The sequence below is a fragment of the Phyllobates terribilis genome, unplaced genomic scaffold, assembly GCF_046119375.1.
Source record: "Phyllobates terribilis strain yellow unplaced genomic scaffold, ASM4611937v1 Scaffold_5__5_contigs__length_657084704, whole genome shotgun sequence".
Taxonomy (NCBI): Eukaryota; Metazoa; Chordata; class Amphibia; order Anura; family Dendrobatidae; genus Phyllobates; species Phyllobates terribilis.
This window is the reverse complement of record NW_027362765.1, coordinates 47,201,559-47,224,587: the sequence shown is the minus strand read 5'-3', so window position 1 is coordinate 47,224,587 and position 23,029 is coordinate 47,201,559. Positions and strand designations below refer to the sequence as shown.

At 42.3% G+C, this 23,029-nt stretch overlaps 2 protein-coding genes across 2 annotated transcripts in view; both read left to right on the top strand.

The window, feature by feature from the left end:
• Nucleotides 1-15,356, top strand: part of LOC141271935 (uncharacterized) — a 62,981-nt gene extending 47,625 nt beyond the window's left edge. The window contains exons 9-14 of the mRNA XM_073682185.1: nucleotides 2,621-2,764; nucleotides 2,894-3,073; nucleotides 3,157-3,280; nucleotides 3,364-3,461; nucleotides 6,372-6,462; nucleotides 13,940-15,356. Of these exons, the coding sequence (XP_073538286.1) occupies nucleotides 2,621-2,764; nucleotides 2,894-3,073; nucleotides 3,157-3,280; nucleotides 3,364-3,461; nucleotides 6,372-6,462; nucleotides 13,940-15,255 (1,953 nt within the window). The 3' untranslated portion in view covers nucleotides 15,256-15,356. The remainder of the gene's footprint in view (nucleotides 1-2,620; nucleotides 2,765-2,893; nucleotides 3,074-3,156; nucleotides 3,281-3,363; nucleotides 3,462-6,371; nucleotides 6,463-13,939) is intronic.
• Nucleotides 1-23,029, top strand: part of LOC141271933 (uncharacterized) — a 114,483-nt gene that overhangs the window by 14,525 nt on the left and 76,929 nt on the right. The gene's annotated exons all lie outside the window — the stretch shown is intronic.

Below are 23,029 nucleotides of genomic sequence, written 5' to 3'. Positions count from 1 at the left end.
AAATAGTATAGTGTACCATATAAAGTGCAAAGTGCTTAATTACACCAAAAATAAAAAAGTGTGTGCGCCATAATGGCATATAAAAAACATAGATTACTCACCCTATCTAAGGAGAGAAATATTTTACATCTCATAACATCTTATGGGGCTTTAAATTCTTCAATGTTAGGCAAACATCTGCCTTACATGGGCCAATGCCGCCTCACAATTCTAGCAATATTGTTACTTTCTTCACTAAAGGTGGAGACGTCACAATGTCTTTTGATCTCGTTTGGTATAACTGAGAGTATTTCGATCAATCCCATTTTTTTTAGACGGGGGAGGGAAACCCTCTATCCTTAAATTTATATCATAGCCTGAAACAATACTGTACATCACGGTTACACTCTTCACTGACTATTCTGTTAACCAACAAATACTGGCAGTATTGCAAGGATTCCACCATTTTTCTGGGGTGATTACTCTCAAACCTTAAGAAATTATTCCTATCCGTGAGTTTAATAAATAAAAAAGTGGTCAACTTCCTCATATCTCGGGTTACCTCCAGTTTTTCTTTTTTATCTGCATGGTTTGTTATGTACCAGTGAGGCTTTGCACCCTCATTTCTTAAAGCTGCTCTACTCTTCAGAATATATACAGTGGTTGCAAAATTATTCACCCCTTGACATTTTTCATGTTTTTCAACCTCAAAACCTGGAATTTCACTGTTTTTTTTGAGGGTTTGCATCAGTTCACGTAATGTAATGAACATGGCTGCAACTGTGAACATTTGGTTTTCTTTTTATTGTGAAGCAAAAAACAAAAAAGGCAGAATTACTGAAAACTTCAGTGTGCATAACTATTCACCCCCCTACTTTGTAGAGCCGCCTTTTGCTGCAATTACAGCTGCAAGTCGCTTTGGATACGTCTCTATGACACTTTCCACATCTTGCCACTGGGTATTTTGCCCATTCCTCATGGCAAAATTGCTCCAGCTCCTCCAAGTTAGATGGTTTCCTCTAGTGAACAGCAATCTTCAAGTATGACCACATATTCTCCATTGGATTAAGGTCTGAGCTTTGACTAGGCCACTCCAAAACATTTACACCTTTACCCTTATACAATCGAGTGTTTCTTTAGCAGTATGCTTTGGGTCATTCTCTTGTTGGAAGGTGAACCTCCGTCCCAGTCTCAAATCACTGACAGACTGGAACAGGTTTTGCTCAAGAATATCACTGTATTTCGCATCATCTATCTTTCCCTCAACTCGGACCATTTTCCCTGTCTCTGCTGCCGAAAAACATCCCCACAGCATTATGCTGGCACCACCATGTTTCACTGTGGGGATGGTGTTCTTGGGGTGATGAGCTGTGTTGGTTCGGTGCCAAACATAGCGTTTACCTTGGTTGCCAAAAAGTTCAATTTTTGACTCCTCTGACCACAGCACCTTCCTCCATACATTTGAGGAGTCTCCCACATGTCTTTAGCAAACTCAAAACGAGCATTACCATTTGTGTGTGTAAAGGCTTTTTTTTAACACTCTTCCGTAAAAGCCACCTCTATGGAATGTACAACTTATTGTGGTCGTATGGACAGATACTCCAGTCTCTGCTTGGGAACCCTGCAGCTCCTTCAGGGTTACCTTTGGTCACTGTGCTGCCTCTCTGATTACTGCCCTCCTTGCCCGGGCTGAGAGTTTTGGTGGGCTTCCCTCACTAGGCAGGTTTTTTGTGGTAACATGTTCTTTTCATTTGATGATAATGGATTTGATGGTGCTCCGGGGGCTCATCACAGATTAGGATATCTGTAGCAGCACTCTCCGCCTCCACATTCCAGGTCAGGCTCTCACTGCCAATATGGGTAAGGATCACTTATTTTGAGCTTTACGGGGGCACTTTTAGGTGCAATCTCTACTTAGTAACAATTGGCAAAATTGATTAATATTTTTTGCACCAACTCCCACTGGCTCTATATTGTACCCTCCATGCTAATTACCCCATGACCATAGTGCTTGTTTTTTTGGCTTGTACTCTGACTGTTCATGTTGCCACGTAGTCCATCTTATGTTCACATTCTCTTGGTTTTTAAATTGCATTCTATAAAGTTCATTTTTAAACTACTCCTGATGTTTCTCCTGTTGACATTCAGGAAATCATTTGTGCCGACTACTATGGGAATGTACAACTACCTAAGTGTGAAATTTTCCATGTGACTGGTGTATTATTGGCGTTCTAATTGTATATCGTACTGACCGGTCATGAATAGGAATGTATGAGATTATACTTGAAAAATTCTACTGTTATGTTGTAATTCATGTCTATGTTCTGCTGCTCTGACACTGTAATTTCCCTCGGGATCAATAAAGTGTATCATAGGTTTTCCTAAAGGTTTGCACCCTCTCTGTCAACCTTAGTTTAGCCTAGTCTCAGGCGTATTTTTCCAGCATTTTTTCAATGGAAACATACATATATGCAACATCACCTGTGCAATAGTGATGGGTTGTAGTGGTCATGTGAAGATGCTTTGATCTCAAATCTCATGTTCCAGTCCATACAAAGAGAGAGACTACAACATTTACATGTGTTATCACCTTATATGTTTGTCCTTATTAACTACATTGGCTCATGTTCTTCCCATTCAGGTCTTTACAATATCAGATCCTCTCCGTGGAGATCTTCTATATAAGAGAATTTTCCTGATTGACCCTACAAGGATGGATAGGGACAGGATGGCGGAGAGGATATTACACCTCTCCCTAGAGATTCTCTTCCGGCTTACTGGAGAGGTGAGAGATTCTGATGACATCACATTACATCATTCTTATCTATGGGAATAACAGATGGACAGAACTGGAGAGGTGAGGACTCTGGAAATGTCTGTAGTGAGATTTATTAATGTGTCTCTCCATAACCAGGATTACACAGTAGTGAAGAAGACCTCTAGTGAGCGCTGTCGGGCCCCTGTGTCTGAGGGATGGGGAAGACCCCTGAGCAAAATAATGGGACCTCCATCTTACCCCCTGGTACATGAGGACATCAATGATCAGAAAATCCTAGAACTCACCTACAAGATGATTGAGCTGCTGACTGGAGAGGTGACATTGCTGGGAATGCTGGGACATTATACAGTAACGCTATGAAGGGATTGGGGGAATGATGGTATCATTGTATGTGTCAGGTTCCTATAAGGTGTCAGGATGTCACTGTCTATTTCTCCATGGAGGAGTGGGAGTATTTAAAAGGACACAAAGATTTGTACAAGGACGTTATGATGGAGGTTCCCCAGCCCCTCATATCACCAGGTAATAGATGGGGCTAAATACACATGACCTATAATTATTTGTATGTAAAGAATTAATTCAATCCCTGTATGTGTTTTTTCTAGTTCAATCCAGTAAGAGGACAATAGCAGAGAGATGTCCCCGTCCTTTTCTTCCGCAGGACTGTAAACAAGACAATTTCATTGTTCCTCAGGATCATCAGGTAGATGGAGAGAAGGTGTCATGAAATCTTCGCTATAATGTATGAACGCCTCTGGAGTAGAGATGAGCGAATTCTAACAAAATGCAATTTGCTTCACACAAATCGTTTAAAATTTTGGTCGCTATTTCAAGTCTTACAGGAGATTTGATCAGCCAGCGAAGAATCAGATGAATTCAGATGGAGGTGGGCAGGCTTCCCAATATTTTCTTTGCAGAAATCACATTCAATCAGTGTGCCTAGTTAGGAGAGAGATACTGGCAATAAGAATTTGGGAGCAGAGGATAGTATGGACTCAATCATAACAGAATGATGTTACCTCTGACAGTGCCACCATCAGTTTGATTCAGAGTTCTGCTCTTTCCTCCCCTTTCACCACCATAATAGTTATGGTAATTTTTTTTTAATGTACTCCCGGTGCTAAGGTAGATATTTTACAACAACTTCTTCCTGTTGATGCAATGGATGAGATGAAGCGAAGGAGGATGGAAGATATGACTTAAATGCCTAGCTGTATTGTTAGTAATGCTTTTGACACTGGCAGCCATGGTGGTAAGGGCACTGGCAATGTCTGCCAAGGTAGTAGTGGCACTCAAAGTCAGTGGAAATCTAGAGTTGAGAATTAGGATGGGGATCAAGACTCAGGAAATTATCCACACTGGCAGAAATGTCAGATGGGTCAGGGATGATGATGGTGATGAGGAGAATTGTGTGGTGGACAGGATTTGAAATCCAGATCGGCGAGAAAATTAGATTATGACATGGAAGGATGAATGTGGTGGTGTTGGCAGTAAAGAACAGAGTCGATATTCATCCACGGGCAGATCTGCTTCTAAGATGGTCAGCTCTGGAGTAGGTGAAGCCACAGCTGCTGTTGATTGAATAGGCTCAAAAATGCCTGAAAGCTTTGGTTGTGAATGTGGTGACGACAATGTGTGGGCATTTCGGGTATGGCAATTCTTTTCTGTGTTGCCAATGGACCGATTTATTGCAGTGTGCAGGATCTGCAGTCAGAAACCATGTGAATTCTACTGACTTTTGTGAAATGCATGAGCTCAGCCTCGATTTTGGAAACCTAGCTGACCTGATTTTTCGAAGTACGGTAATAAGTCTCACCGGAAACTGTGAGAAGAGATCCATGGAATTATTACTGTGTAGCAATGTGCATTTCACAATGGACAGCAGCAATTAGAGCCAGGTATAGTACAATGATTTGAGGGGTGAAAACAAGGCAGTGCTCAAGGCCAAGAGAGTTTGTGGGCATTCAATCATTCTTACGTGGCAAACAACGGACTTCAGGATTTGTAGCGACAGATCAGTGTGACTTAACACTGGCTAATTTGTGACGTGACAAAATGAAATCAGTGCTGCATATTGTGTTTGAGCGAAGTAAGGCTCTGGGGTGACTGATAATATAATGCAGCTGAGAAACTAGAGCTTATGTGACATTTTTTACTGCCATTGAGAGGTAATGAGGGACACATGTTGCTTACCGAGACCCTTCTAAGAGGCTGCTAAACTTATTGTATTGGAAAAATCACTGATAAGGATGCACCGAGGAATGGAAGAAGAATAGCAACTTTCAAACTTATCCTACTGCCCTGGGCACCCATAATAATCATATTAGAAAATATGCTGACAAGAATGCAACAAGGGATGGGAGAAGAACATGTACATTTTCCCGCTGCCCTAGGTCTTTTGACATTTCATATTTGATCTACATCAAATGTTTAGAAGTACGACAATGCACCACCACAACAAGGCAAGGTGCTACTGACATCTCCAAGTTTTGCATATTTGGTTCCAACACTATACTGAACATTTATGCAGAATTTAACCTCTGCCCAAGACAAGGAGCAAAAAAGGCTAAATTGTTATTTTCCATCTACATCTCATCATGTCGAAGAGAATAATCAACCCAGAAAGGGAACCATATGTCATAAACATTTTTCAAGGTAATTGGAGGCTTTAGAGTACTTTCAACTTGAAAGATTCTCTGAAAGTGGAATTTCATGGGAAAATTTGGCAAAGTTGACATTCGAATTTCAAAGATTCGCTCATCTCTACTATGAAGGTCTTTTGTATTATCCACCAGTATTATATGTTTTATACTTGTTGTGAAGACCCGGGGTATTCTGTGGGCGTAACGCTACTCAGACAACACAGGGTGATGGTAAAACAGCGTGGCAATACCTTATTGAACCACAAAGCAGACAATAAACACATAGAACAGTCCCAGCAAATACCCAAGATGGTACAACATTACACAGTTTCACTCTTTCTTCTCCGTCCGCCTGGGATGGAACAGCTGCGACTTTGGAGACTTCCAGGGCCGACTACCTCAACCAGTGGCCCCCCGCTTCTGCAGGGCCCCCCACAGAGAGGATCAATGCTTCCAAGCTGATGGGGTCTGAGTCGGTGTGTCCTCTTGCTTCTCCTTGATTCTCTTACAGCACTACACACATCCCTGTTTATATTTACATCTGTGTAAGGTCATCAGTAACAGGTTGGGGTTAGGGAGGGCATTACTCACATGGCTCAGCTCTCATTGTTTGAGCTAATCTATTTACATAGTTGGTATCACATGGGCTATTGTAAATAAACTTTCAGCTGACTTAGTATAATATGTAATTAGCATTGTAACAAAAAACATTGTTCACCTAACCAAGAGGAGATAGCAATCAGGGTTATACAACTACTGGTCTGTCCTTTAGAAATACACAAACATATACAAGTCAATTTAAACACAATAGTGTATTTCTCTTGGTTTAACTAATCTAATCATCTGGATTATTAAGATTTTAAGCTGTATCGTCACACTTGTGTAATGAGAACGGTGGAGACGACAGGATTAAAGCTGATTATAGATGTGACTTCTCCATCTGTCTGTGATTTTTACAATATTTATTTCAGGGTGTAGATATGACCCATATTAATACTACAGAGACATATGTGAGGGGTGATGAGTGGTGTAAAGAGGAGATTCCTACAGATAATCATCCGGGTGAGTAGTAATCATATATATTCACATGACTGAAGCTGATTTTACTTAAAAGAAAAATGGATCCATGAAAAATATCTACAACACTTTTGATATGAAAAATGATTACTGATTTATTAGTTCATGCACTGAGAAATTATTAACTTAAACTGACCATGTCAGAGTCTCCAAAAATTACAATCCAAACCGTCTTGAACTAAAGGTTTGGGAGATTTAAAGGGCATGTGTCAGGAGGTTTTTGCTATGTAATCTGAGAGCAGCATGATGTAGGATCAGATAGACTGATTCCAGCGATGTATTATTTAGAGTCACAGTTTTCTCTGCTGCAGATCTAGCAGAGCTCAGGTGTTGGGCTGTGTAAAACCCCGCTGACATCACAGTTTTCTGTGTACATTGTGTAGCGACAGAAAACTGCTAATCAGTTCTGTGCTGGGGGTGTAGTCGGACTAGGAGGCACAAGGCCATTTGTCCAGTATTGATAATTTCCTGTTTGTAAAATACTGATTATATCAAAACAGCAATACACAGCCCAGTAAGTGACACATCACTGTAATTAGGGTTTCTGCCCCAACATTACATAGGAAAAACCTGCTGACATATTCCCTTTTAGGGCTTGTGCACAAGACCGATTATATCGGATGAGTGCTATCCCTGATTTTCACGGATAGCATTCGTACCTATAATCTTCTATGGGGCTGTACACATTTCTCTGATTTTTTCCTGTGACCAAAAAATTGGTGACAGTGTCAGATCAAAATCTGCAATGCAAACCTATGGGTCTGTGGAGAACATTGGACCGCACTCGGATGACATCAGAGTGGAGTCTGATTTTCACAGACTGACTAAATTGAGAAGGTGGAGAAACTTTTTTCTCTCCTCCTCTGAGAAAAATGGATCAAACTCTGATCAGCATAATCTGACCCTTTTTCTCGGATTGAGAGAAAACAGTCGTTTGCTCCTACCCTGCGTTGTAGAATAAGTACAGTATTTTGGCTGTGATAAAGCATGTTTGCATGAAAAGTCAAAGTATATATAAGCAAAAAAAAAACCTTTAGAAGTAGGGCTGAGAGATCTTGGGAACCTTGTACTATATTTATGAAAGCTCTAATGTGAGATCAAGAACTCTTGAGAATTGGTGGTACTTATCTGTTAAGAGTTTTGTTGAAACTGTTGGAGAACACTGCCTAAAAAAAGACCTGAGAAAACTTTATTCATTGAAGTGGAAGTAGTTTACGTTTTGTTTCGACATTTGCTGGTTATTTCGTTACTTTCTCTTATGAACGTGGAAAGTAGTGCTAGCTCACCCTTCCAGTTTTTTTAATTCTTAAAGTAGAGCCCGGTACCTTGCCTTGCCCAACATTTCAACATTCAACCACTGAAGATTTATGGACCAGTTCAATCCATGGATTAAAAAACTGAAAACTTTTTTTGTGGATTCTTTAAAATTAAGCAGCAGATTTACAAAGCAATAAAAACCTTCAATGTGTTTCTAACAAGTGTATGTTCATCATTAAGAAAACTTGTTGCATTCAAAAGGAAGGTTTTTATTGCACTGTAAATCTGCTACTTAAATTTAAAGACTCTAAAGTAAAAGTTTTCAGTTTTTAATCTGTGTATTGAGCTGTTCCATATATCTTCAATTGTTGTATGTTCCATGTTCACCATCTCCCACGGCTAATGTTTTAGTAGAAACTGCTGCAAACTTGCTCAGTTGATAACTTCTAGAGTAGCGTAGGAGTCTATGGTGATTTCGACAGGCATATGGTTTCTTCCCATTTGTAAATACAAAGATCTCTACTGGGAGCAACCATCTGAACTGAGCTTGATTCTGCCTGAAAACTGTTGTAAATGGTTTAAGGAGACCACATGAATTAAACTTTGTTGATCATTAGTCCTGGGAGGACTCATATCTTCTGTCTGGTGACTTAGGAGACAAAAACTCTTATATTACTTCTATCTCTATTAGTGACCCGATTGGAAATGAAACATCCTGGAATTTTTCTCTTACACTTTTTGTGCTTCATACAAATCAATACGGTAGGCATCTTTGGGATACCTTTAGTCATTTACATATAGCAACCCAGCCTTGGAAATCTCAAAGGATTTTAAAAATGTAAATAGCCTCTTCAGACGGAAGAAGACTTGATCTCTGGCACCACCTATTGGATGTAGCAACCCTAAAAGTCAATATCGACATTTAAAAAGCTTTTCACATGACTTAGAATAAGAAGCCAAACCAGAAACTTTATTTTCAGACACATGTTTCAGGGTGTTGCCCCTCCTCACTACAAATCAGGAGATCTGTTTTGGTTAGGTGAGAAGCCTCCGACCGGGGGTCTAAGAGGCCATGCTTGTCCTTTGAGAGTGACAAGCCAGCATAAGGAGACATATAGGCCATGCAATGTTCCTCTGGGAATTTAAATATGCAAATAGCCTCTACAGAGGGAAGAGAACTTCATCACCTATTGGATGTAGCAATCATAAAAATCAATATTGACCCTTCACCGAGCCACATGACTTAGGATAAGAAGCCAAGACAGAAATTCTGTTTGCAGACACATGTTTTGGGGTGTTGCCTCTCCTCAGTTCAGAGTAGGAGATCTGTTTTGGCTGTATGAGAGGCCTCCAATTTGTAGTCTAAGGGGGAACGTATCTACTTGGGGATTGTGCCAAGCCAGCGTAAGGATCGCCTATTGGATGAAGCAGTCCTAAAGTTCAATATCGACCCTTTAGCGAGCTTTGCCACATGAGTTAAGATAAGAAGCAGAACCACAAACTTCATTTAGTGATATGCGTTTGATGTAGATTTACCTTCTGCTCAGGTTCCATACTATGTCACTGCTGGTAAATGACTTCTCGAAAAAACAGCCCTTTTTGTCCTATTGTCTTGGAGACCCTCTGCTCTTCGGCTGGTTCCGACCTTCCTCAAGAAGTAAACAAAAACCACTAAATACCTACTCACATGAGAAAAGGGAGCCACAATAAAATTATGTAAATTCCATGACTTATTAATGCAAAAATGATTTAAAAATAACACCAATCACATGATTAAATATTAGGCGGGAAGAACAAGAAGAATCCAATGTATAATTCTAGAATGTAGTACAAATAAATAAGGCTGCAGATATTTACATAAAGATGATTAGCAAGAAAAAGAGATGCGGAATAGGAATAACTGAAGATTGGTAATGAAGTACCAGTAAATAATGACCGTCCAAAAATAGGACTGTAATGTAATCAGTCCAACAATGTCTGATCAAACGCATATTAAGCCGATAGAACTAAATCGATACATACAGATCTTTGGTTATATTGAAAGCTGTCGTCTTCCTCACTGCCACAAACTTCCTCAAGATCTTGTATGTTCTGGAACGCACTATGTATAGCCTGGAATATTATCGTGAATTCATATTGGCCTCACTACATATACAAATATACACTTATTATTATTTTATTTTTTTTGCACATACCTTATTTATCTACCTACTTAGTGTAGGCTCATGCTCCCTTTCCAGTTGCAGTTGTGATCTGGAGGAAGCTGGGAAAACTGGAGATTCGTCATGGGGTGAACAATGGGAGTTTGCAAGGCATAGCGAGTCCCAAGGTTGTGGAGGAAGGGATTAAAATATGGGGGCTGTGGGTAAACACCTGTTGAAGGAGCAGAAAGGGTGGTAGGGTGCAGGATGAAGCAGGAGCAGTGGGTGAGCAAGTGGTAACAGGGTGCTGGACACAGAGGGAAGAAGCAGTGGAAAGCAAGGAGCAGCTAGGTTCATTGAGTGGGCGAGTGGTGGTAGATTTCTGGGCAGAGTGGGTGGCAAAGCCCTGGGAAATGCAATAATCAGCTGGGAGCAGTCAGCAGGAACTTCTTGAATGAGTAGAGAGGACGGTAGGGAGCCAGGGGAAGTAAGTGCATGAGTGGTGGCAGAGACCTGGAGAAACACGGTCAACAGACGGCGCATGCAGAGAGGGCAGTATGAAGCCAGAAGAAGCATGACCAGCTGCCGAAGTGAGCGGGCAAGCAGTGACAGATTTCTGGGCAGAGTGGGTGTAAACTATCGGCAGTTGGGCACAGTGGGCGAGCACGTGTTCAAGGGGCAGGGAGGGCTGCAGTGATCTGGTGCAAATCTGGAGGACAGTGAGCAGGTGTCTGGGACTTCTTTGAAGCCCACAACAGAAGTGAAAAAGGGAAGGTGGAAAATACGTAGGATATTCATAGGGTAAAGATTACTATCGCTTTATTACACAATGGTCAGGTAGTGTGAAACTTAATGGTTGTCATGAAAATGGCCAGCAGCACCCTTGATTGCTTCACATTTTTTTCTTGCCATGGATGTGCTTATTTTTTGGAGTGTGATCCCATTGGTTAGTAGAATCACATGGGTTGCTCTGGTCAACCAGAAGTCACTTTCTCCATATTGCGAATAGAGGCCCGAATGGAATTTATTTCAACAATTACATCCCATCCGTTCTACATTAGGCAATTCCACTCAGTAAACGTTACTTCTGATTGGCACCATGTTACTCTGATGCAACTAATAGAGTTAGAGTTTTGATTTTTTTTGTTTATGGTGCTGACGCTTCCCACTCTGATTTGCATTTCCCTGCTCTCCACTCTTTTGTGGAAGGTTTTACACAATGTTAATTGATGGATTAACATTGCCCAGTTGGATGTTTTGTCGAGTAGCAGTCCGTGCACCAAGGGTTATTGCTGCTGCATGGAAGAGGTGAGCTGGTAGCCATTTTTCTTTTTGCTGCACTGACGTTTTACACAACACTACATAGGGAACATTTTAGTAAAGTACGTTTCCCAATCTGGAGATGAGTCTGGGTGTCCTTTTGTCAGTGAAATTGGATTAGGGATGTGGGGTGTTCTGGTGTCCATTTGTTGGGGGCTGGGAGATGCATGTACTGTACAGTATAAACAGCAATATATTGTACGGTATTAACTAAATGGTTGATTATCTAACACAACACATTTGAAAATGCAGTTATGGTGTAAAACAGAGACTGGTAGTGGTCAAATTCATGATGATGTAGTCTATGCCACATATGTTGCTTGAGAAAATAGCGGTGCCCACCATTAGGTGGCTCACCTGATTCATTAAGTGGCTTGCGCCTTAAAAGTATGGGGAAGACTGGGGTATTACAGCAAGAGGGACAGGCACACTATCAAAGGTCTTAAGTGAAAACTCAGACTTTCAGAGGCGGGATGGGACATGACTACAACAGGGCTCCAGAACAAAAAGATCCATACGTATAGGGACACAGACCTTAAAGGGGTTGTACACTACTGGACAACCCCTGCTTAATCAATTCGCTGCCCCATAGAAAATAAAAACAATATATACTCACCTTTCACAGCGGCGGCATTCCAACAACGTCGGCGCTGCTGTGATGGGTGATGTAATGTTGTCACTGATCAGTTGCTGCTCATCAGTATTTTCGTTTTGACGGAACAGAAAAGGCAGCAACCGATCAGAGGCCGCTGATTATGAACGCTGCAGCCAATGTCATGCCAACACAGGAAGAGCACAGTCGTGGAAGAAGTGCTCACTATACAATCTCGACAATACTAAAGGCAGACAGTTGTAGGAGAAGCCTACTACCGAACACACTTTATATCGTTGGCAGCCTGTAATACAGAAACGATGCAATTTTGAAAAGTTTATTTTTCCAGGATCTTTTACACAAAATGGATTTATTCAAATAGTAAAACCCCTTTAAGAGCCACTCCATGATGACAGAAAATACTAATATCATGAAGAGTTATGAAGATATAACTATGTCTATGTATTTACATTGAAGTGTTGGCATTATTTATTGGGTTAATCTCAACCTATACAGACATGGCCAAAAGTATTGAGAATGAGACAAATAGTAATTTTTCCAAAGTTTACTGCTTCATTTTTTGTAATGGAAATTTGCATATACTCCTGAATGTCAAAGAGTGATCAGCTTAACAGCAATTACTGTACTTGCAAAGTCAATATTTGCCCAGAAAATGAACTTTAACCCCCAAAACACATTTCAACATCATTGCAGTCCTGCCTTAAAAGGAGCAGCTAACATCGTTTTAGTGATTGATCCATTAACACAGGTGTGGGTGTTGATGAGGACAGGGCTGGCGATCAATCAGTCATGATTAAGTAAGAATGACATCACTGGACACTTTAAAAGGAGGCTGGTTCTTGGTATCATTGTTTCTCTTCAGTTAACCATGGTTATCTCTAAAGAAACACGTGCAGCCATCATTGCACTGCACAAAAATGGCCGAACAGGGAAGAGTATCGCAGCTACAAAGATTGCACCTCAGTCAACAATCTATCGCATCATCAAGAACTTCAAGGAGAGAGCTTCCATTGTTGTCAAAAAGGCTCCATTGTGCCCAAGAAAGACCAGCAAGCGCCAGGACCGTATCTTAAAACTGTTTCAGCTGCGGGATCGGACTACCAGCAGTGCCGAGCTTCCTCAGGAATGGCAGCAGGCTGGTGTGAGTGCTTCTGCACGCACTGTGAGGCGGAGACTCTTTGAGCAAGGGCTGGTTTCAAGGAGGGCAGCAAAGAAGCCACTTCTCTCCAGAAAAAACATCAGGGACCGACTGGTATTCTGCAAAAGGTACAGGGAGTGGACTGCTGATGACTGGGGCAAAGTCATTTTCTCTGATGAATCCCCTTTTCGATTGTTTGGGACATCTGGAAAACAGCTTATTCGGAGAAGAAGAGGTGAGCGCTACCACCAGTCTTGTCTCATGCCAACTGTAAAGCATCCTGAAACCATTCATGTGTGGGGTTGCTTCTCAGCCAAGGGAATCAGCTCACTCACAGTCTTGCCTAAAAACACAGCCATGAATAAAGAATGGTACCAGAATGTCCTCCAAGAGCAACTTCTCCCAACCGTCCAAGAGCAGTTTGGCGCCCAACAATGCCTTTTCCAGCATGATGGAGCACCTTGCCATAAAGCAAAGGTGATAACTAAATGGCTCATGGAACAAACATAGAGATTTTGGGTCCATGACCTGGAAACTCCCCAGATCTGAATCCCATTGAGAACTTGTGGTCAATCATCAAGAGACGGGTGGACAAACAAAAACCAACAAATTCTGGCAAAATGCAAGCATTGATTATTCAAGAATGGACTGCTATCAGTCAGGATTTGGTCCAAAAGTTGATTGAGAGCATGCCAGGGAGAATTACAGAGGTCTTGAAGAAGAAGGGGCAACACTGCAAATATTGACTTGCTGCATTGACTCATTCTAACTGTCAATATAACCTATTGGTACTCATAATCTGATTGCAATTATATTTCTGTATGTGATATAAACATCAGACAAACACTAATAAAAACCAGAGGCCAGCAAATCATGTGAAAATATAATTTTGGTGTCATTCTCAAAACTTTTGTCCATGACTGTAGATGCTTATTCTAATTTATCATAATATTTCCTAAGTGACCATACCCCTAAGAGTTTTATTTTTAACAGGTGGCTGTATCAGGAGCTTAGAAGGCCACGAGATGTATTTCGATTTCAAAACAGAAGATCATGATTTCACAGAAGGCACTTATGAAGAACATACCATTAACCCAGCTCTACCCTCAGCCTTTGACAGCAAAGATCTATCAACTGAACCTATTGAATATGTCCTATCTTCTGATTCATCACAGACTGTAAAACAAAATAAAAATAGAGCTCATCCAGGGAAGAAGCGATATTTATGTTCAGAATGTGGGAAATGTTTTAACCAGAAAAGTCATCTTGTTACACATCAAAAAATTCACACAGGAGAGAAGCCATTTTTATGCCCAGAATGTGGAAAATGTTTTGTAGGAAAATCACAGCTTGCTCAGCATTGGAAAACTCACACTGGAGAGAAGCCATTTTCATGCTCAGAATGTGGAAGAAGTTTTACAGTTAAAGCAAATCTTGCTAGACATGAGAGAATTCACACAGGGGAGAAGCCATTTTCGTGTTTGGAATGTGGGAGGTGTTTTACAATAAAAGCAAGTCTTGTTAAGCATCAAATAATTCATACAGATGTGAAGCCATTTTCATGCTCAGAATGTGGGAAATGTTTTAAACAGAAATCAGATCTTGTTACACATCAGAGGCTTCACACAGGGGAGAAGCCATATTCATGTACAGAATGTGAGAAAAGCTATAGTGTTAAATTAAATCTTGTTAAACATAAGCAAATTCACACAGTAGAAAAGCCATTTTTATGTTCAGAATGTGGGAAAGGTTTTACATGTAAAGCAAATCTTGTTACACATCAGATAATTCATACGGGGGAGAAACCATTTTCATGTTCAGAATGTGGAAGAGGTTTTACAGTAAAATCAAATCTTATTACACATCAGAGAATTCATACAGGGCAGAAGCCATTTTCATGTTCAGATTGTGGAAAATGTTATAGATTTAAGCCAAATCTTATTACACATCAGAGAATTCATACAGGGGAGAAGCCATTCTCATGTTCTGAATGTGGGAAATGTTTTAGATATAAATCAAATCTTGTTACACACCAGAAAATTCATACGGGGCAGAAGTCATTTTCATGTCAAGAATGTGGGAAATGTTTTACCCATAAATCATATCTTGTTACACATCAGGGAACTCACACAGGCGAGAAACCATATTCATGTTCAGAATGTGGGAAATGTTTTACTCGGACATCCAGTCTTGTTGACCACCAAAAAACTCACAGAGGAGAGAAGCCATATTCATGTTCAGAATGTGGGAAATGTTTTGTACACAAAAAATATCTTCTTAAACATCACAAAACTCACAAAGGGAAATAGCCACTCTTTTAGTTTGAATATGTTTCACTGATAAGTAGGACAAGAAAACAAGTAGCGCATCTATATACAGTGCTGGCCAAAAGTATTGGCACCCCTGCAGTTCTGTCAGATAATACTCAGTTTCTTCCTGAAAATGATTGCAATCACAAATTCTTTGGTATTATTCTCTTCATTTAATTTGTCTTCAATGAAAAAAAACACAAAAAGAATTGTCCTAAAGCCAAATTGGATATAATTCCACACCAAACCTAAAAAAGGGGGTGGACAAAAGTATTGGCACCCTTTGAAAAATCATGTGATGCTTCTCTAATTCGTGTAATTAACAGCACCTGTAACTTACCTGTGGCACCTAACAGGTGTTGGCAATAACTAAATCACACTTGCAGCCAGTTAACATGGATTAAAGTTGACTCAACCTCTGTCCTGTGTCCTTGTGTGTACCATATTGAGCATGGAGAAAAGAAAGAAGACCAAAGAACTGTCTGAGGACTTGAGAAACCAAATTGTGAGGAAGCATGAGCAATCTCAAGGCTACAAGTCCATCTCCAAAGACCTGAATGTTCCTGTGTCTTCCGTGCGCAGTGTCATCAAGAAGTTTAAAGCCCATGGCACTGTGGCTAACCTCCCTAGATGTGGACGGAAAAGAAAAATTGACGAGAGATTTCAACGCTAGATTGTGCGGATGGTGGATAAAGAACCTCGACTAACATCCAAACAAGTTCAAGCTGCCCTGCAGTCCGAGGGTACGACAGTGTCAACCCGTACTATCTGTCGCCGTCTGAATGAAAAGGGACTGTATGGTAGGATACCCAGGAAGATCCCACTTCTTACCCCGAGACATAAAAAAGCCAGGCTGGAGTTTGCCAAAACTTACCTGAGAAAGCCTAAAACGTTTTGGAAGAATGTTCTCTGGTCAGATGAGACAAAAGTAGAGCTTTTTGGGAAAAAGCATCAACATAGAGTGTACAGGAAAAAAAAAGGCATTCAAAGAAAAGAACACGGTCCCTACAGTCAAACATGGCGGAGGTTCCCTGATGTTTTGGGGTTGCTTTGCTGCCTCTGGCACTGGACTGCTTGTCCGTGTGCATGGCATTATGAAGTCTGAAGACTACCAACAAATTTTTCAGCATAATGTAGGGCCCAGTGTGAGAAAGCTGGGTCTCCCTCAGAGGTCATGGGTCTTCCAGCAGGACAATGACCCAAAACACACTTCCAAAAGCACTATAAAATGGTTTTAGAGAAAGCACTGGAGACTTCTAAGGTGGCCAGCAATGAGTCCAGACCTAAATCCCATAGAACACCTGTGGAGAGATCTCAAAATGGCAGTTTGGAGAAGGCACCCTTCAAATATCAGAGACCTGGAGCAGTTTGCCAAAGAAGAATGGTCTACAATTCCAGCAGAGCATTGTAAGAAACTCATTGATGGTTACCGGAAGCGGTTGTTCGCAGTTATTTTGGCTAAAGGTTGTGCAACCAAGTATTAGGCTGAGGGTGCCAATACTTTTGTCCGGCCCCTTTTTTGAGTTTTGTGTGAAATGATCAATGATTTGATTTTTGCTTCATTCTCTTTTGTGGTTTTTCCTTGCAAGCAAATTAAATGAAGAGAATAATACCAAAGAATTTGTGATTGCAATCATTTTCAGGAAGAAACTGAGTATTATCTGACAGAATTGCAGGGGTGCCAATACTTTTGGCCAGCGCTTTATCAACCACGTGCATAGAATATTTTGCATTAATATATATAACTTAATCTCACTACTTGTTGTTTCTAATTGTTAATAAATGTTTACTTTTAAAACTGAACTATCTTTTGTTGCTTCCTAAACAATGGAGTTGAGGCATCCCTGGCATACCCTTTTTGTACAAGTAGCGAGAGGAGAATTACATCATGGATTCCCGACTTTGTAGAATTTGTCAAGTCACTTTTTGTTTGAGAAAATGAACCTTTTATAAGGGAATAATCGTATTAACCATATTATGCGGCTGAGCCAGGTTAGAAAACTTTTTATCCATCTCATCGCCCGTTATATGCTTGAAAATATTGCCCCATAAAAGCTTTTGCACAAAAAGATCAATAAAATCAGTAATATGTTTTTTTATCATTTCAATACTTGTGCTGCTATCGTATAGATAGGACTCAAGCTTTTTAGGATTGACAACCAAGTGGTTTAGAGGCCGGTTATCTAGGACCCAGTTTAGAGAGAAGAATTTTCCCAATGGCCGATGAAGGTAAAGAATTTAATACCTTTCATTTCACCTTGAGATATAACATTAAAAGGGTTATTCCATTTCCTGTTGACATGTGATAACTTGTGTATTTGTAGAACAACAACCATTCACAAGAACTTGCAAGGCCACTACTCCATTCTGATGGGGAAATTAGAGCTCTTTTCTTGAGATCGCTGTGGGTCCTCCACAGATCCACAAGTTGTCACCTATCCGGTGGTTAGGTGATAGCTTAAATTGTTGACATAACCTTTTAAATTAAATCCGTAAAACATGAGGTTTATTTTTAGAAAACTCAATTCATAAAATACTGCAATATTTTATGGAATTAAGGTGAAAAGTCCTATTTCACTGTTTATTTCAAAGCTACATTTTATTTGAGCCCTTGCTAAGACACCAATGTCTTGCTAAGTTGGCCCAAGGTCTTGGCTATCCAGCTCTGAAAAGACCTTTAAAGACTTAGTGGGACTGCAGACTTATGAATCCCACCAGCGCATGCGCGTTGCGGGATTGGAGGGTATGTGTGCGTTATGCATATTTCAAGCCAGTGGGTGTGGCCTCGCTTCCATACACTTGCATGGAGCAAGGCCACGCCCTCTATCTGGCCATGCCTACTGGAAGGCCGCTTGACTAGTCGGGGAGCGCCCTTGCTCAATACAAGTGTATGGAGCAAGGCCCCGCCAACTAGAAAGGCCCTGGCCGGGAGTATGTATAACTTATACAGTACAGACCAAAAGTTTGGACACACCTTCTCATTTAAAGATTTTTCTGTATTTTCATGACTATGAAAATTGTACATTCACACTGAAGGCATCAAAACTATGAATTAACACATGTGGAATTATATACTTAACAAAAAAGTGTGAAACAACTGAAAATATGTCTTATATTTTAGGTTCTTCAAAGTAGCCACCTTTTGCTTTGATGACTGCTTTGCACACTCTTGGCATTCTCTTGATGAGCTTCAAGAGGTAGTCACCGGAAATGGTCTTCCAACAATCTTGAAGGAGTTCCCAGAGATGCTTAGCACTTGTTGGCCCTTTTGCCTTCACTCTGCGGTCCAGCTCACCCCAACCCATCTCGATTGGATTCAGGTCTGGTGACTGTGGAGGCCAGGTCATCTGGTGTAGCACCCAATCACTCTCCTTCTTGGTCAAATAGCCCTTACACAGCCTGGAGGTGTGTTTGGAGTCATTGTCCTGTTGAAAAATAAATGATGGTCCAACTAAACGCAAACCAGATGGAATAGCATGCCGCTGCAAGATGCTGTGGTAGCCATGCTGGTTCAGTATGCCTTCAATTTTGAATAAATCCCCAACAGTGTCACCAGCTAAGCATCCCCACACCATCACACCTCCTCCTCCATGCTTCACGGTGGGAACCAGGCATGTAGAGTCCATCCGTTCACCTTTTCTGCGTCACATAAAGACACGGTGGTTGGAACCAAAGATCTCAAATTTGGACTCATCAGACCAAAGCACAAATTTCAACTGGTCTAATGTCCATTCCTTGTGTTCTTTAGCCCAAACAAGTCTCTTCTGCTTGTTGCCTGTCCTTAGCAGTGGTTTCCTAGCAGCTCTTTTACCATGAAGGCCTGCTGCACAAAGTCTCCTCTTAACAGTTGTTGTAGAGATGTGTCTGCTGCTAGAACTCTGTGTGGCATTGACCTGGTCTCTAATCTGAGCTGCTGTTAACCTGTGATTTCTGAGGCTGGTGACTCGGTTAAACTTATCCTTAGAAGCAGAGGTGACTCTTGGTCTTCCTTTCCTGGGGCGGTCCTCATGTGAGCCAGTTTCTTTGTAGCGCTTGATGGTTTTTGCAACTGCACTTGGGGACACTTTCAAAGTTTGCCCAATTTTTCGCACTGACTGACCTTCATTTCTTAAAGTAATGATGGGCACTCGTTTTTCTTTACTTAGCTGCTTTTTTCTTGCCATAATACAAATTCTAACAGACTATTCAGTAGGACTATCAGCTGTGTATCCACCAGACTTCTGCACAACCCAACTGATGGTCCCAACCCCATTTATAAGGCAAGAAATCCCACTTATTAAACCTGATAGGGCACACCTGTGAAGTGAAAACCATTTCCGTGACTACCTCTTGAAGCTCATCAAGAGAATGGCAAGAGTGCGCAAAGCAGTTATCAAAGCAAAAGGTGGCTTCTTTGAAGAACCTAGAATATAAGACATATTTCCAGGACGTCCCTCCTGACAGCACACCAGGAGGTAGTCCTTCATGTCCGACTAGGGGCAGGAACACACGAGAGGTTAAAGGCCCCTCCCCACCCTCCATCGCCAGTGTTTTTCCTGTCCCTAGTCGGACAGGCACATGAGAGGGCGCAGCAGCGCTGAAAGCATAGGAGCAGCCCAGGGGACGGAGGAGTTGCCATACCTGTCTCCCGCTGTCAAGACAGGCTGCTGGCTGAAACCCGTCCCTGTCCCTCAGCCAGCCCACTGAAGCGGAGCTCCTAGAAGGCGCGGAGGGCTCTGGGCGCGCTGCCTCTGCCGGCCGGCGCACTTCCGGTGACGCGGCTGCGGCGTGCGTTCCACCCTGGAACGCACTTCCGTTTAGGAGGTCAGCAGGAACTAGAAGCCTGGGGAAGATGGCGGCGAAGACGGCAGACAGGTAAAATCTGTCCATGTGTGTCTGTCGGTTAGGCACTGCACCTATAGTGAGCTATGGAGGGTAGCCCCGAAAGCACACGGATTCCACGGCCATCTCCCTGGGTCACGTAAGTGAGTATCTATAGGGCCCCTTTTTGTCGCTGAGCTATTGTGATTTATCCTGATAAACTGCCTGTGTCTGATACTGTCCATAAGATAAAGGGACCCCAAAGGGATCAGTTCCTAAGAAGAGGTCTAGGCGATGCCCAACTTGTAATACCAGTGTGCAAATTGAAGTGGTCAGTGGGGCGCTAGAAACTGGATAAGGCGCTGGAAAAGGATAAAACAAACCTCTTTATTGAAGTATTAATGCCCACAATGCGTTTCTGCAGCGGTCTGCTGCCTTCATCAGGTAACTCCACCTGATGAAGGCAGCAGACCGCTGCAGAAACGTGTTGTGGGCATTAATACTTCAATAAAGAGGTTTGTTTTATCCTTTTCCAGCGCCTTATCCAGTTTCTAGCGCCCCACTGACCACTTCAATTTGCACACTGTTCACTTTTCCCTTGGGAGTTGTGGCTGGAGGCTGCAGAGAACTGGATACAATTTCAGCTGCAGGACCTGTAGGACCTGCGATGATGTCATCACCCATGTGACCCCACCCGGAATCACATGATTGGAAGCTCCATCTGCTAATCCATAGGAGACACTGAAGGCATCGTGGCAGCACTATCAGCGCCAGTAGCTGTTTAACCTGGGTTGTGCGGTCTGCACAACCCACTCAGGTGAGCAGACCACTGTATCTGCACGTATATTCTACTTCCATACAGGTTCACACAAGCACTGCGCTTTTCCACCCCACCCCCTTTTTTGTCTTTCAACTTGTAATACCAGGCTTCTGGACACATATAACAAACAGCTGTGCAAGGACTGTATAGCAAAAGTTATGGCGGAGGAGCAGGCCACATTTAGAGCCGAAGTAAAGGCTATGATTAAAGAGGAAGTGCAGTCTTCGGTGTCCACCCTTTTAGCAGCACAGGCCTCTACAGGCAAACCTCCCTGCAAAAAACCCAGGCAGGATTGTATAGTCTCTTCGGAAGAAGAGGAGGGAGCCTAGGGATCAGACCAGTCCCAGGAGCTGGATTTTGATTTACCTTGTGGTCAGCGGGAGGAGAATAAAAGATACCTCTTCTCCTCGGCAGACACAGAGGAGCTATTACAGGCGGTACTCAATACTATGAACATTGAACAGCCGCAGGTAGCTCAGTCCATCCAGGATCAAATGTTTAGTGGGCTACAGGCAAGGAAAAGTAGATGTTTTCCAGTTAATAAGCACATCAGATCCATGATTCTGGAGGAATGGAAAAACGCGGAAAAGCGTTTATCAATCCCGGGGGAGTTTAGGTCCCGTCTTCCCTTCGAAACGGAAGAGTCCAGAATCTGGGAAGAGGTGCCAAAGATCGACGTACCAGTGGCCCGAGTTTCCAAGAAGACAACAATCTCTTTTGAGGATGCGAGTCTAAATGATCCGATGGACAAAAAAGTGGACGGTCTACTTAAGAAAGCCTGGGAGGCTTCAGCTGCAATAATCAAGACCAATATTGCGGCCACGTCCGTGGCCAGATCAGCAGGCTTATGGTTGGAGGACCTGGAAGCCAAACTGAGACAGAGTGGTTCCAGGGAGGATATAGCCAAGGTTTATACATGGTCAGGATGGCAGTAAATTTCATGGCAGATGCGTCAGCAGAATCTGTCCGGTTCGCGGCAAGGAATGATGCGCTGTAGAATTCGGCCCGTAGTGCACTCTGAGATCTTGGACAGGCGAAATGCAATCCAAAAACATACTTTGTGCTATCCCATTTTCCAGCCTACAGGTTTTTGGACCTGTACTGGACAGCATTCTGCAGAAGGCGGCCGATAGTAAAGCGGGGTTTCCGGAGGGACGACCTAGAAGCCCCTTTTCCTTTCGAAGGAGTCGCCCCACCCACTCCCAGAATTATAGAGGAAAGGGGAAAGAGGGTAGATGGAGCTACCCGAAGGGTGGTAGAGGCCACAGGGACTTGCCCGGGCCTAGTCCGAGACAGACGCGTCAATGACGCGTGGGGGGAAGGCTGCAGCATTTCCTAGGAAGTTGGCAGAGAATAACCCAAAATCAGTGGATTTTACAACTTATAGAACACGGGTACAAGATCGAGTTTTCTCAATTTCCCCCCCGACGATTTCAGATCACGGAAGCCAGTTCAACAGCGGCCCTCAGAAAGCTGGAAGTAGACATCAAGCAGCTCCTCCAGGACGGAGCAATAACATCGGTCCCTCGTTCAGAGAGATACAGGGGCCATTATTCCAGACTGTTCTCCATAAAAAAAAACATCGGGAGAGTACAGGACAATTATAAACCTCAGACCCCTGAACCAGTGGGTAAAGTACAAGAGGTTCAAAATGGAGTCAATAAAATCGGTGATACCTCTGGTACCCAAAGACGCGGTGATGTGTACTTTGGATTTGAAGCAGGCATATTACCATATTCCCATACACCCTTCAAGACAGAGATACCTCAGGTTTGCAACAAGAGGGAAAGGTGGCGTAAGCCACTATCAGTTCCAAAGTCTTCCGTTCGGCCTGTCATCGGCACCCCGTATTTTCACCAAAATAGTGACGGAAGTAGTCTCCCATCTAAGGAGAGAGGGCATAGTCATAATTCCCTACCTAGACGACTTTCTTCTAGTAGCAGATTCAGACGCGCAGTTAATTCTTCATCAGCGTCGGGTAATGCGAGTATTGTCAGACTTGGGGTGGGTTCTAAATTTAGGAAAATCAGACCTAGCTCCAAGCAACCAGAAGATATTCTTGGGAGTGCTATTAGATTCGCACCGGGGCTTGTCCAGACTCCCTCAAAAGAAAGCTCGGGACATAGTAAAAAAATTCAGCTCCTTTCGGAGAAA